Source organism: Sylvia atricapilla, chromosome 1 (genome assembly GCF_009819655.1).
Source record: "Sylvia atricapilla isolate bSylAtr1 chromosome 1, bSylAtr1.pri, whole genome shotgun sequence".
Classification (NCBI taxonomy): Eukaryota; Metazoa; Chordata; class Aves; order Passeriformes; family Sylviidae; genus Sylvia; species Sylvia atricapilla.
The window spans coordinates 137171232-137187624 of record NC_089140.1 but is presented as its reverse complement, the minus strand read 5'-3'; the positions used below and the strand labels follow the sequence as shown (position 1 = coordinate 137187624).

At 40.9% G+C, this 16393-nt stretch overlaps 1 protein-coding gene across 2 annotated transcripts in view; it reads left to right on the top strand.

Moving 5' to 3' along the window:
- Positions 1-465: 465 nt before the first annotated feature.
- The window catches only part of CSMD3 (CUB and Sushi multiple domains 3), a 580968-nt gene continuing 565040 nt past the window's right edge, over positions 466-16393 (top strand). For both annotated transcript variants that reach the window (XM_066334988.1, XM_066334980.1), the window contains exon 1: positions 466-814. In XM_066334988.1, the coding sequence (XP_066191085.1) occupies positions 637-814 (178 nt within the window). In that variant the 5' untranslated portion in view covers positions 466-636. The remainder of the gene's footprint in view (positions 815-16393) is intronic.

Genomic DNA, 16393 nt, shown 5'->3' with positions numbered 1-16393 from the left:
AATTAATTCCCCGCGCACAGCAATCCGCCTGCGTATGCCCGCGGGGGCCGCGCAGCTGCCGCTGGGTGTGTGCCCAAAGGCGCGGATCCGCCGCTGTGTGCCAGCCGCTGTGGCGATGGCAGCCCCGGGCACCGCACGTGCGTGGCTAATGACGAGGCTGTGATCGCTGCCGCGAGCGGCGGCGGGATGGGCGAGCCCCAGGCTGCTCGGGCGGCGGGGGGACCCCGACACTCCGTTATCTCCCGAGCCGTTCTCTCAGGCAGAACTGATCTCTGAGGGAACGAGGGGGTGGGGGAAGAGTCTCAACTGCAAATACTGTCGGAGTTTATTGGAGAGAGCGTCTGAGCGTTGAGGTGCTCTCCCGTGGCTCCCGGTGGATGCTGTGAGGAGGCAGGGTTGTGGTGGGTTTCGGCTGTGCAGGGAGTTGGGGTAGCGGGGGGGTGGGGGGGAGGAAAAGACACGATCGAGAGTAGCTGAGACTTTGTGCCCCCGTTGGAGAGATGGTTGAGTCCTCGTCAAGGTTGCTGTGGTATCCCAGAAACACCATTCACTCCGAGCTGTGACCGCGCACCATCAACAGCAACAACTCCGCTGCGCCTGGCCGAGGAATAGGAATTAGGAGCTCTCAAGAATAATATGAAAGGGATCTGCAGAGGGGAAATCCGTGCAAAGGAATCGAAATTAGCAGACTTTTGGGAAAGGGGATGTACTAAATGTGGCCGGCTGGACTTCATCCTGGTGAAGAAAATGGAGATTAAAAGTGGATTTACATTTTGGAACCTCGTCTTTTTATTGATGGTTTCGTGTGTGAAAGGTAGGGTAGTTTTGAGTGGTATATTTTTAGGGGTCCATTTGCTTTCTGTCAGGGCGTTGCAAGCTCTCGCCTTGTACCAAGGTGTGTTTCAAAATATATTTATCTCTTATTTTATATTTTTGCCCTTGGTACTTTGCAATGGAAATATGTAAATGATCGCTAAAGCGGGAGGGGGGGGGGGGAAGAAGGAGTTGATTCAGAGCTCTCTTTTGAGATAGGAAATGTATTTGCTTGCCAAAGCTGGCGTTCAATGCAGTGACTGAGCTGGGGCTCAATAAATATTCTTGCAGTATGCTCAAACGGAGACGTGAGTTGGTTCATATAGCCTCTAACTAGTGTATATTCAAACAAATCCCACTGGCTCACTTTTTAAGGTGACGATGATGTAGTGAGGGGTTGTGTGGGGGGATTACCTACAATTCTGGTTTTCGGTCGAGCCTGCGGGATCTTTGCGGGAATGCTTGTATCGATGCACTTATTAGTTAACCCGTTGCATGGTGGAAAGTTACGGAGGAGCCCAGTGTACGCGTAGCCGTCTCACAGCCCGAAATGCGCTTCACGCTCAGCTGTCTGCACGCATGCAGGGCTCCCAGGCTGTCGGAAAGGTGCGTTGGTAATTCAGCCTTGAAGGCATGGTCTGTCTCTGGGTGCAAAGATCGACACCTCTTCTCTTCCCTCCCTTGGTCCCTTTTCTCTGATGTATGTAAGGGAGTTGGGTGATGGGGTTTGTCTCTATTTTTTTTTTTTAATTTCTTTTTTCCCCATGGCAGGGGCTATTTTGCTTTCTTCTTTCTTCTGTGTTCATGAAAGGAGAGCAAAAAAGGAAATGTCTAGTTAGCGGCATAAATATCTCCACTAAGTCTGTGCCTGCAGACAGTTAAGGGAAATGCTACACACAGAGAAAAGAAGAAATATGTGGCTTGAATAATGTGCACCTGCAGAATTACACAGGCGTCGCTAAACAGTGAAGTGCCGATCCCATCACGCGTGCCTTCAGTAAAAGGATCTATTCTGCTACTCCCCACAGTCGGCTGCCTACCCGAAATAATCTCCCCTTGTTTGTGGCCAGTGATTAATATCCGATTAATCACCCTTTTATCCTCATCCCTCCCCCCCGCCACACTCATACAGTCCCAGAATATTTAGTAGACATTATCGATCCTCTCCGAGTTTTTAGACTTGGTTATCGCCTACGGAGGTTGCCTGCACGGGTGGGAAGGAGGTGTCTTGTGGGGGTGGCATTCAAAGGCGTGCCTTCCTGAGCTGGCGCTGGCTTGGATGAAACAGTTTATTGTAGAGCTTTGCAGCTGCTTTTCCCCCCATTTGCATTCGCGTTGAAAAGGCAATTCGCGTTTCACGGGGAGGGTCTGGAGGGCTTTTACCTCATCCCGCGTTAATCCTGACGCGGGTTATCCAAGGGGAAGGGGCTTGCCTGCGACGTTTATTCACATTTTAATAAAGGCAGCCTTTTTCTGTTTCCATCTATCGAATGGGAACCGCTCCCGGCGCTTTGCCCGGTCTGGAGACGATTTGCTCTCAGCACCGACCGGGCCTTCGGGCTGTTTCTTTTCCCCGTTTCAGCCTTCTGCCACTAGCGCGTTTCGGCGCGGGGTTCGGGCCGGGTGCGGCCGGCGCGCCGTGCGCTGCGCGGGCCCCGCGGGCGCGGTGCGGGGGCTCCGGGGCGGCTCCGCCGCGGCTGCTTGGTGAGCGCGAGTCGCGGGGCGGCAGCACCCGACCGAGGGACGAGCTGGAGCGGCTTCCCCGGCACCTGTTGGAGCCGCCGCCTGTCCTTGGGGGTGCGGTTAGGGAAAAAAACGCTGGGCAAGAGGGCAAAAGCTGGGTGAAGCGCCAGAGACAGCCCCAAGAAATAGATAAAAAATGGGCTTTGCAAAACGGCTGTTTCTCCGTTCCTTCCCGCTGTCAGGGCCTAAGCTTCCGCGGTGCGACCCTAGTAGTTTCCATAGACCTTCCTTTGGATCGGGGCAGTTCTCCAAGAAACTGCCGACCAGGAGGTGAGATTTACATTCTGGATGCGAGTTCCTTCAGGCAGCCAGCTTCACAGAGCTGGCTTACACTCACTGCAGCACGCATCTATTCTGGGCGTTTATATTAATTCTCTCTCCACTCGCACTATGAAGCATTCACTTCCATTTACATTCCCATTGTGTCAACACAGCTCCTGCCCCCAGAAAGCAGAGGCAAACGAGAATGATACCTGCCCACGGTAAAACATTCCGATTTTGGGAGCAAGATGACCTCCCAGATCCTACGTCTGCTCTACCATTGCCGGCAAGCCTTTTTACCACACCCTGTCTCTGCAAGCTCTAGCCCCAAACCGTTCCTTGCTTAAACATTCTACTGAACAGTTCAGCCCACCCATCAGAACATACAAACTGTTGCTGTCATTCTGTCGTGTCGACCACTTCCGCAGCTTTGCTTCTCAGGCTTTTCCTATTTTGTCGTTGTCCTGTCACCATTTCCCCAGTCTTGATCCACAGCTCCCATCATTACAAATGTCAAACTATCCCAGGATGCTTAGAGGAACCATGTTCATATGTGAAAAATTAGGCTTTTTTTGGATATATATAATATACAAAACAAATCTTTCACATTTATCTATAAATTCATGCCTTTTTGGAGCCCTCAAACCCCTTGATAGGGGTTAGAAAAGGGGTAAGAAAGCAGGAGAAGGTCGAAGAAAGGAATTTCAGAACTGCTGAGGAAGGGGTGATAGGAAGAGCAAAGTAAAGAGGAATTGTTCCTTTTTCAATGAAAATCTTGCTTACACAAGGATTCAGTTTCATTACGCCATGAAACTATCTCAAACAAAAATTCCTTCAATACCCACGGAGTAAAAAAGCAAAGAAATTACACCCTTGAAAACTGAGAGGCATGAAAGGCATTATAACAAACTGACCAACAAACAAACAAACAAACACATCCCGATCCAGCCTTAGAAAAGGCCAACGGAGTGATTCTGATCAGCTACAGGGTGATGAATCCTGCTCTCTTCCCTTTACGTGAACGAGACACTCAGGAAAGCTCCCTACCCTCACACCATGAGAGAAATGAGAAGCACCACTGAAGCAAGGGAGATACAAGCCAAGTTTGGAGGAGTAGGGAATGGAAACTCCACTGCTCCACGCCTTACCGAAAGGGGGAAGAGGGCATAAAAGAGGGGAAAACAATTAGGCAGCATCGGTGAGTTTGCCTCCTGAGATTTAGGAGAGAAGTCACAGATACTTGCACGCTTCGATTGGCACCTCCCTCCACCAAAAAAAGGAAAAAAAAAAAAAAAAAAGCAAGCTTGCAATCTGTTAGTGGAGGCAAATGCGAGAGGAAATCAAGGAAATGTCCAGATTTTCACAAGGCTCCTCCATTTCTTCTATTTGCCTGTCGCTCCAAGAGAGAGCAGTCACCAAGGTCGACTCTTTGTCTGCCTGGCTAAAATGAAGCTTTGCCGCTGCTGTTGTTCCTCTGTTCCCCTCTCGCAGTTGTGACAAGCGGAACAAGGGCAGCTTTCAAAATGAAGGGAGATGAAGCACTGAGATTTTAAATGGCTCATTGACAGGAGAAGTGATGAGAAAATGAAAAGCATTTCCAGTGATAGGTACCTGGCATGTGGGAGTATTTAGCAGGGACAAAGCGAGCCCTGCTTCTTTCAGCCACCTCTGCAATCTCCCTTTTCCCTCATTTCAACCTCAATCCCTCTCCCTTCATGCTCTGTCAGCCCCTCCCCACCTCTTCTTTCCCAGTCACTTGATTTATGGTGTTACTGACGATGGGTATGGGATTACTGGCGGATGGCTTTCCTCGGTGGGGCGCGGGTGAGCGCAGCGAGGTGCTGGCTCGTCCCCGAAGCAGGAATGGTCGGGAGAGTAACAGCAGGTTCAGGTTTCATCATATCCAGATGGTCGATGCCGGTGCCTGCATCTTTGCGTGCGTGTGTTCTGTTGGTTCCTGTGTTGTGTTGTATGTACTCATGAAAGGGGGCAGGGACACACTGACTGGAGCAGGGATAGCGTCCTTCCTTTCCAACTCCTCCACACCCGCTCACCTGCTCTAGGGTGCCTGTTGCCGTAACCCCGCAGGTGACACTGGGCTGGCGTGCTCATCGCGACCCATCGTTTTTTCAAGCTACGCAGTTCTTTAGGGTTGCAGGCAAAGTTACCCTCTCTCACACCCGCCTTTCTCAGGGCTAAAACACTGCACAGCTGTGCCCCCGCTTAGCGCTCGGCTCCTCCGCCTCCCCTCCTGCAGGGCAGCAGTGAAGAGGCACACGACCTCTCCCAGCACCAGCAGGGACCATTTCTCCTTTCCCCGCCGGTGCCACTCGGGACTCGCAAAGGACACGGGAGAGCCTCACGTTCGCTTTCCTCTTTTTCATTGTGAGAGGCAGCAGTGCCAAGGCGGAGCCGGCTCGGAGCGGCGGCTGCCCGCCGCCTGCCTCCGCCCGCGCCCGGCCCCCGCAGCCGCCTGAGGTGACCGCGCCTCCGGCCAGTCCTTCTGACACAGTCTTCCGTCCTTCGGCTTCGCTGACTTCTGCACGTCTTTGGTTGACAAGTCTAAGGCAGCACTAGGGTGGTCGGTTTGATTGCTTTGGTTGGCTGACACAGAAACAGCCCCTCACTCCCTAACACAAGCCGCCCGTTCCTCCACGAGAGGCTAGGCACTTCAGGCAGCCAAACAGGATGCAGAGGGACAGGCTGTAGCTTCAACTCCATTATCAGCATCTCATTTCCAAGCGCCAGTGCATGAGACATAAAGAATTCTGTGGATGTCTTTAAAATTCCTTCCTTTCCCAGAATTCCTGTGCAGAAACGTAGTAGAAACTTGTAGTCTACCTGTGGTTTTTTGCTTGTTTGTTTGTATTAGGGGGTGATGTTTCTGAGCAACAAGTCTAACTAGCTTAGTGTCCTTTATCTCCAACCATCACAATTAGCAGCAGTCTAGTGAAGGACTGGAGGAGCATAGAAAGTGGCAGTAACTAGGAAGTCTTGGATGTCAGCAGCCAACAACTTTGGGTTTCCTAAGATACAGGTTGCTTTGGAACATCGCTTTTGGAAAGGCATGGAGGGCCTGTGTTCCTTTCATTTCTCCGTTCTCTTTTATTCTGCTGCCTTTTTCCTTTGCCTTACCTTCCCTTCCTTCCGCGTTCCATACCATGGCACTCATAAAACCTCCATTCTTTACACTCTCATGTGGCTGAAAGCACTGGCTTGTATGAGCATTTGTGATTAATGTTGACGTGCTGTAAAGTTCTACCCACAAAAATTGAGATTTGAAACCATTGAATGCACATGTATCTAGTAACAAGAAAGAAAAACACGTACTTGTTCAGAGAAATTTGAAAAACTTTAAAAATATCTCGTGGGGATGGCTCAGTTTGCCTGATTGTAAGAACTTCTCAGAGAAAATGTTATGATGTCATGAAGAGTAAGATAGCCTTGTATCGTAGCTTTTTTTTTTTTTTTTTTTTTTTTTTTTTTTATGATGTCTAAGACATTGTCTAATTTTCAGCGGTATTGAGCATTTACAATTTCAGGTGGCTCTAGTAAGAGTCTGGAGGACATGTTAGCACCTCTGAAGCAAGGCTGAGTGAGTCCATCATGATTCTGAGACAGAGAGAAACAGTATAAGGAAAGCATCTATAAAACTAATTAAAATTATATGTAAAATTTTAATTCTACAGAATCTGATAAATTGGAATGGTAGGAATAAGAAGGCTGCTGTAAAATTAGCTTTGTTGTTTTTTGTTTTAGGGTTTTTTTTTTTCCTTTTCCACTAATGGGAAACTTCAATTCTAATTCCGTGGGGTGTGACACCTCAGCTTCAACTTCTTGCTGATGCGTATCATTCAGCTTGTTTTTCTGACCATAATGTTAAGGTTGAAAGGATACAACAAAGCCTTTGAGGGAAATTAGCTTACTAGTTACTACAAAGCAATTTTCCAGGAAAGAGCCTCAGAGAACAGACAACTTGGTCTAAACTGTTGTTTTGTTTTCCTAAAACCCCTATAATTTTAAGCGAGCTCTTGGTATGCAAGATGTCCCAAAGAAGCAATATTTAAGTCAAAATATCAGAGACCCATCTGATAAAAGTAATTACTGCAAGGCTATAAACTTTACCTCATATTTCTGTTATATAATTTTCATGCTAAAGTTTATTACAAAAATCCAGAACTCTTAGAAGATTTAGACACATGTCTTTCAATCAACTTTACAGAAGAATGTTTCCTTGTCAATTAAATGGTACATTTTGTCTACAAAAAAGGATTAATATTTGTCTTCATCTAAAATTCAAGAGACAATATTTGGCAATTATCTTAAACCTAAATAGAACAGGGTGTGATATGTAATGCACCAGTTTTCACACTCCTTTTTTTTTAAAAAAAAGCCTAGTAGTATTAGAAAATGTTGATCTCTTTTCCAATATCCAGCTTTTCTTCCTGGGAAGTAGAATGGAGAAAGGTATTGGACTATAAGGAGGAATACTTAAATACACATATACACACAGACACACCATTTACATTTGTACTTGTTTACATCAGTTGTTTATGATTCGTGGGCAGATTTACAATCATTGTTGCATTGCTTTGTTCTCACAGAACGTGTAAGATTTACTGTGGCTTCATAATTTCACATTACAGATGCTGAGTACTGTTGTAAATGTCAAAGGAGGAAATAGTGGGAATTCTCATATCCTTCCCAGGGTCTGAAATCTTAGTTGGGCAAGTTTATAGATTTAGGAACAGAGTTAGTCATAGAGGGTGAGCCCCAGGGTACTGGAAAATGGCAAACAGGGATTCCAGCAGGGCTGGTCCTCTCACAGAACTCTGTTGTTGCAAAACAAGATGGGATGCAGCCAGCACAGACATAGGAGATAGACTGCCCATTTTCCCTTGGATTCTACAAAAATACATCATAGTGTCATGTGTCATATTTGCATTGTATCATAGAAATAAGGAAAATAACTGTAAGTAACTTAACCACAGAGGATTCCTGGGGTGATGATTCTCATCCCCCAAGGCCTGTAAATAACAGGACTGTCTTTGCGATAGAACTGAAGAATTTGGAGTGCTGGAGGCAGAAATGACTGAGTTGATTACTTGGTTTATACTGCTATTGAATCACTATTTCTGACCTTGAATTCTATTCTCTGTCGTCTTCCCCTATTTATGTATCTTATTAGCCTTACATATATGTTCCTGCATATAACCTGTTTGATTTAATTCTAATGGAAATATGTATACATATATGTTCCATGTATATATAATATGCATGTAGAAATTATATCCACATATTTGATTATGTTATGAAGAAATTCAACAGACTGCATGTTACCTTACAAAGCACAGGTACAATTTGAAACTTATGAGCTTCCTAAATTATCTATTACCTCTTAATTTCTGTGTATTCCCAATCTGAGACAGAAGCTCTACTATAATACAATAATTGATTTCACTAAAAAAGAAGAGTGATAGTAGTGGTAACTAGGAGTACTTGTTAAGAGGACAGCATGATGAAAACTAATTACTAAAACAGTAAATAAAAACTGAACCTAACACATTGAGCATTCACTGACATATTTATTCTACTGATTTAAGTGGTTTTTTTTACCAAATACAGTTTCTCTAACTATTTCAGTAGATTGAAACCTCTGATCACCTTTCAAGTCATAGAGAAAAATGAACATTTTTCTGCTATTTTCTGGTTTATACTATATCATCACTTTGGAGAGGCTGGACATTGCAAGTGTACACTGCCAAGTGTACTTTGAAGTCCCTAGTGAAAATGAAGAAATGCAAAATAAAGAATAAAATAAATGCAAAGTAAATATATTTCATGGAACCTAGTGTTGAGATGGAGCTACTGAATTAGAAAAACCTTTCTGCCATATTTAATCTGACCCAGAACGAAAACTTCACAGTCCTGCTATAGTTAGCTTTCTTGATTGCTGTTGCAGTTTGTTTGGGAACGAAGCTTAGTCTAATTAAAAGTATTCTTCTAAAAGCCTGTACAAGAGTTGCATTTGTGCTTCTGGTGTATGATCTTGATCCAAAGGTAAATAGAAGTTATAAAATAAGATATAAAAAGAACCTCCAAACTGTCTGTTGTTTGAACCCATGGAAGGCAAAAGGAGAGTCAGGATAAGATCTCTGAGAGTAGATTTTCCTGATTCTTTTCCTACTGAGTTTTGAATTACAATTTTTCTGTGCATATATTTTGTTTGACTCATACATATTAATTACAACAGAAGGCTATGTATTTCACAATATATGCTAGGTATTTTTAATTAGAATTGGTCTATGGACAACTCTTATTGTTTTGTAAACTAAGGGATTACAAAAGTAATTGTTCTAGGATTAAGGAAAATAAATTATCTATTTGGATACCGTCAGAAATGCTCTTTCCACATGTCATGGTGGTCATATCAGTAGTTCTCAGCTGAATCCACTGGATTGAATGTAATGACAGTATACTAATAAAATATCAGATGTAGTCCTCTAGAACCCCAGACTAGTCCTGTGTTTTTCAGCACATATAGTGAATTTTAAACCTAGTTTCCAGTTTTCACAATAATTATTTTTGTTTTCCAGTAGAACATTTTGGAATTTTCACAATGGTTCTAATGGCTGCAGAGGAACTAGGAGGACTTAAGAAAACAAATTGCAGTTTAAAATGCTTCCAACATAATTATAAATGCAATTTGGTTTTACTTGGATCACGTATTCATATATTCCAGTATGTAGTTACATTTGAAAATGCTGAATTAGCTAGTAAAACCAAAGCACAAAAATTGGAAAGTTTCCATGTTAGTTTTATTGTATTTATTTTCTAACACATTCTTTGTATTTGTCACTGCCTTAGTTTAAAGACATCTGATATGCGGGTCAAAATCACAAGAACTGAAATAGTAGAAACAAAAGCCCAAATCCTGGCTTTTGGAAAGCCTACATGGTTAAACAAAGATTGGGGGAAGAAAAGAATAGGTCTTTGGCCACCTCACATAATCATACCCATTGGCTTTGTGGCAATAGATGCTTTTTTTTTTTTTTTTTTTGCATCTCCAGGGGCATGCAGGAACACAGACACACCATCCCTTCTGGTAGCAGGCATCTGTAACAGTGTCCTCCATCAAGAAGAATTACACCTAGTTCATGACTATGCTCTCATCTTCTGTCATTTCCCTTGAATACTGTGTTTTCAAGTTTGAATACTTCAGTTATATGACTCCTACTGACTTGAGCAATGCTTGTTCCACAGAATGGCAGAATTGGCTGGGCTGGCGAAGACCTCAAAGATCATCAAGTCCAGTTGTTAACCCAGCAGTGCTGAGTGATGGGTGCCATGCACGACATGGCAGCTTTAATGAGCACAAGAGAAGAAATACATATACTTAATAACTCATAATAAAAGGGCAATTTTTTGCATCGATATAGTGCTCACAAAAAGTTCTCACCCCATTAGAGTTTTTATTGGTATAATATTGAAGTATATTGGCATTTTCCACTGCAGTGGAAAGTTGCACCAATCAACCACGTAAGACACAGTCTTTTTGAAAACGTACTGACAAACTTAGGATTCACAAACCTATTTATCTGATATAGAAATGGGCAACAGAATCAATGTTTAATATAGAACAAATTCAATGGCATTGCTGACTACTGCATGTCTACCTCCATAACTTTCCTAAAAATATGCTTCAAAATTCCTAAATCCTTCTAGTACTACAACTGCAGTCCATTGAAACATGTATGAGTTTCTACACTATTTTCAGCTACTTTTAAATTAGACTACCCATAAAAAAGCCCACCATTCTCCTAAGCTCTATCCATATATTTTTACTACACTCAAATCTAGCTCATCAACTAGCTCCTGTAATTTTTCTGAATTTATTCAGCCTCCTCTGCATTTCTGGGCTCCCTTCCCAAATTCTCTTCCCACCCACAAGTACCACTGGAGAAGTCCCAATAACATAAAGCCTGCAGTAAAATATAGAAAGTTCTCTTCAGTTTCCCTGTAATTTGTAAAGTCCTTTTTGGCCCAAAGTAATAATCATGGAAGTGTAATATGCTAGGAAATAAAACATCCTTCCAGCCTTACTGTCATATATTAGACTTACTAACTTTTCCAGGAAGTTATTTGGATTTTGTATCATCTCCAAGGAAGAAAGATTGGAAAAGTAGTTTTTCAGTTATATTTCTTTTCATTCTTTGGTATATTGTGGCTGTTTACCTGATTATTGTTTGGTAGCCAAAATAATACCCATTCACACCAAAGAAGAAAACTTCAACACACATTATTAAAAAAGTTCAAAATTTGATACTCTTAAACTTACTTGTGTACAGTATCAGATAATTAAAATTACAACACTTGATATATTTTGAAAATCCAAGGTATATCTTGTTTTTGCAAGCTCTAATGTATACAGTTAAACTGTGACATGGTAAAAGAAATTTTACAGATCTCATATTACTCCTGTATCCTTTACTAATATCATCATTCTGGGATGACCACAACTAACTTGTTGGGTCCCTGGATTCTACATAATATTGTAAAATAATGAAATAATTAAATAGAAAAGGGAAAAAGAATCGCATACGGTAAACAGGGCTGAATTTGTCGGTACGCTGTTACGCGCTTGTTCCCATTGACTTTGTGTATTCCAATAAAGTCAAGAGAGTTTACTGTGTGTCTGACTTATGAAAAGTACTGTTCCAAATTGCTCCCTTTGGGGCCTCCTGTATTCGTCACCTCTTTGAAATCCATTGACAGCTGAGTTAACACAAATCTAAGAGTCAGAGAGTGCCACAGATGCCGACTAAGGAGAGAATCTGCTCATCAGAACCACTGCAATTATTAAGAAAACATGAATTACTTCCTGGAATTTATGATAAATCTAAGGTAGCTATATGGAAAATGGATAGTTTATTTTAGAATATCGTATGCAATACAATGAACATTGAATCATCACTTCTGAAAACAGAACTGCATTGCAATGTTGAGGTGTTTTCTGTTTCTTCATTCTTAAAAGTTTTAATATTTTGCATTATTAAGCTAGTACACAGTGTCCTGTAGGTAAACATCCTCTGGCCAAAATGATATGGATATATTTATTTGGTCAACAGCTTCTCCTCATCTACTTCTTCCACACTTCATGTGTAAAAAATTATTTGCACTATTTCTTGGTTTATCATATATTTTTTGTGCTTTTAATTCACAGATTGCTCTGGGCATGGTTGCTATTCTTTGTCTGGCACACTTGGATGATTGAGCACTTTTTAGAAGTTGTGTCTTTGATTTTTCCTCTTTTCCCATCTCTTATCAGTATTACAAATATGCCCATTGTTACATGAATATCCATGTTTTGCAATATTAGTGTCTTTTATTTTCCTATCTGACAATACTGTTTTTTTATTTCATTTCCATTGATGGCTCAATTAATGTTTCTAACCATGTTTCTGTTTCACGCTGCTTGGTGTCTTTAAGTCTTCCCATTCAAAGCTTCTTCTCAAGTGAGAAGTATACTTTTGAAAAAGAGTGATTATCCGTTCAATTATAACCTTTTTGAAATATTTACCGGTAGATTATTTTAGAGCTTTTCCCCACCGAACTGAAAAGAAAATTTGTCAGTGACTTTTAGCAGAACAGATGAGATTGATGCTAAAAAGCAAAATACTCATTTCAATACAGAGGAGTTTATTTAGGATGTGACAGCTCTACAAAACTGTTTATACCTTGCATGGGACTGAACTGATGAAACTGCAAAGCTGTAATAGTTGAACTCCACCAGATTCTTTTTGCTAGTACCCTAAAATGGTATTACAGCTAGGTGGCTAAGTTACTGATACTCTCAAAAAAACCTTGCAGGCTTTGGTCCATTTGTCTTCACTGTCTTAGAAGGTTAGTTAAGTGAGTCGACAAAAACAATCTTTCAGATTATGAGATTAATATCAGGTTTTATATAGTTTTCAAATCCTATTCTAATTCATCATTCATTTATAAAGATGGCAGGAGGAAGACTACAGTTGCAAGATGACCAAAAATCTAAAATTCTTTTTAAAGTTGAAAGGAAATACTATCAAAATTTTAGAAGACAATGAATCAACAGTTTATTAACCAATTACTTTTTTTAAATTTATTTAACTGATTTGGTCTGGAATTTGGCAGAAACACATGAGAAGCCCTGAGAGTTTAAAGTTTCTGGCTGATCTCTAAATCTAAAACAGCTGAGCAGATTTAAATATTTTGTGTAAACAAATTTGCATCCAGGCTGCTAATCTGCATGCCAGCTTTCAGCTTGACATTTTCTGAAATGATGGAAAAATGCTAAGCCCTTAATACTAAATGGAGTTCATAATGGAAATGCTGTCAGACCCCTTAATTACCTGTATTGTGATTCTGCTGAAAGCTGCTTTATCTGTCTAATCTTTCACAATGCAGTAAATATACAAATTCTTAAAGGATGAAAAAAAGGAAATTTGTGTTGGAAATACTGAACTGTAGGAATGCTATATTTTCTTCCAGACATCCACTTATAGAGGCAACAGTGATAAAAAAAATTATTTGAAGAAAAATGTAGCATTATCTGTGCAAATGTAAAGGCAGCCAGTGATGCTTAAAAGTTTAACTTAACCTCGAATTTTCAATCTTTTTGAGTCACCTTTCTGGCAAAGTATGACTAAACAGATACAATCAACCATTTTTAATATGATAATAAGATTTTATTATAGAAGAAGTTTCTTATTGACGTGATATGGCAAAAAAATCCCAACCAACAAAAATACGCCAATTTTTATTCCACTGCCCTAATACCATGTACTTGTGCTTAACTCTTCTGCACTGAATGGAGGAAGAACTAGAGAATAATATCTGGATTCTAATTTACAAATTCTGTAATGTAGAAACTCCACTATCTGCCAACTTTAGAATGGAGTCTAGGATTCTCTGGAAAAGCTTTTTCTTCAATTTTTAATCTTTTTTTCATTCCCCCCATGAAAAATCTTCCCCTGTTTGTCCAGGCTATAACCACCTGAAAAACTAGACAGTATTAGCTCTGCAGAGATTGCTTAGGGTGGATGACTCAGACCAGCCTTGTTCTGGCTCCACACAATCTCTGTGCTCCAGCCAGGGCACACAGCTGTGCCTGCAGAACGTCTTTCACACATGACAGTGGTCCTTCAAGGAAACAAAATATCCTCTAGTAATTTTTGCCTTTGTGGTTTCCTGGGGAAATGAAATCTATTTTTTCCAAGGTTCCCACAGCAATGACTGACAAGGCTGAAAGAAGATATCCTGAATGAAAATGAGAAATATACTGCTCTGATACCTTCTTTCCAGACTGCTGCCCTCCCTGACAAGAGGTCTGGAATTTTAATTTTTGCTTATGAAGAAACTACTTCATTTCCAAGATCAGCTGTTTTCCCATCTCTGTATCTTCTTTAATATCATTCTGCCTTTCTTGACGTAAGGAGATTACAACTCTGGGCAGTGTTTAATATAAGGTGCATCAATGTTTTCTGTAGGGGATAGATTTCACTCTCTTTGTCTAAATCTTCCTGATTCTGGAAGAACCATGGAACATGAAGTCAGTAATTTCAAAGAAATTTCAGTGCTGTGTCTGAAGTCAAAACTCAGAGTTCCAAGTTCAGCATCATGCAGGTATCATTTAGTTATATTTTCCTGTATGCATATTAATCTCTAAAACTTGCCTACTTCTCTGTTTGCATGTCTGTTGATTTTGTGAGGACGTTCTGGAGTACCTTAACATTGGTGCATCATTTGATTACCCAAAAGATCTTAACATCTCCAGTCTTGCAAATTTCCCTGCATACTCCTTACTCTGTTGAGGACGGAGATGTAAGGAAAACTGATCCCATCACAAAGCTGAAAGTGACAACCCTTCTTTTGATTCATCATTTAAGCAAATGATCATCATATATTCTGTGTCATTTATTTTAATATTTTAACATCTTTAAGTTCATAAAAGGATCTTTCCATCTGTCCTCTGGTAAACTATTTTTAAAAGCATTTGGTAGCAAGCCTTGTCAAGAGATTTTTGAATGTTGACAGTGACTAAACTTAAAAAGATTATTTTTTTCTGATTAATGAACCAATACCAGAATTGCATTCTTTGGTGTGACAGCTTTAACCAAAGACCAAAAACAACAGGAGAAGAGCTGCCCGTATACGTTGCCTTCTTTGATACAGAGAAGAACCGTGAATATTTTCTGAATCACGGCATTTTTCATAGTACTTTTGAGGTACAATGAGACTGTTTAGTACTTTAATTGCTGACCTAAAAATATATTACTGGTGTTGCAGGAAATGATGCTGTTTCTGTTGGAAGCCCTTTCTAGAATTTGAACTAAGCTACTATTCCAAGCAAAATGTTAGAGACACTGAGCTCTTGCAGTTGTCATGTTTCAGATGAGATGTTGCTGGTGTGTCTGGTCCTGAAAGATTGCATGGTATTTTTCACAGAATATTGTTATTAGCCTTCATCTGCTGGCTGAATTCCAATTTGGATAATTACAGTCTGCTATCTAAATTCTCTAAGCAGAGTGTGTTAAATAACTTCTACACTTCCCTTTCTAATCTTCTGAGGGGCATTTCTGAAAGTTATTAAACAATAGGTCTATTTGATCTAAAAGGCAGCTGCTTCTAAATGCTAGGAGAAAGTAACTCTTCTAGAAGGTGTGTTAACTACACAGTGCTCAGTGATAAATTACACAGTGGCACTGATGTAGGAAATGCTCCTTAATACTGTACGAAAAAATAAGAAAACTACGTCCTTAACAGGATTGCTGCAATTTAATTAAGAGTTCATGGAAACATTTTAGATAAACTATACAATATGCTCTTTCAAGATGAGGAGTATGAGCCTGGAGAAATCTACATAGAAAGTTTTGGAAAAGTTGCAAGTTACTGAAGGTTGAAATAAAGATTTCCTATTCAAGATGAAGGATTAATACACACAACTGTAGTACGCAGGAGAATATAGAAAAGTGCAAAGCTGTGCAAAGCTTTGAACTGCCTCAGATATGAAAAAAAAAATCAAAGGGAGAAGAAAATGGGTCATTTGGACCAGTTGTGAAGTCAAGTCTCATATTTGAAATAAATGGATGAAAAGGAAGCATTTCAGATGTAGTGGAAGTATGATATTTTGCTAAGTACATACTAGTTCAGTTGCTTGTTTCAATGTGAGAAGAGAAAAGAAGGAAAGGGAATTCAATACTAATCACAATTGCTCAACATGTTTTTGAACATGTGTAATTATTGGACTAGTTTAAGGATAATTTGTTAAGTTTCAGCTCATTGGTCCATCAAAAGTGGTGTTTGCTTCTCCCTCTTGGCCTCATGATAAATAGCAGCATTCAGCAAAATAAGAAAGAGATAGGAAGCAAAGAGATGCCACAGGAATGTCTTAACTCAAAAGGTGCTCTCATATTCGCTATCCATCTTTTCTTGAGGCCTGTTGACACAGATGTGTTAAACTAGAAGAAACCCTCTCCTCTACCATTTCTTCCAACCTTATTTACCTCCCACAGAATGCCCTCTATCAAGCCCAAAGATT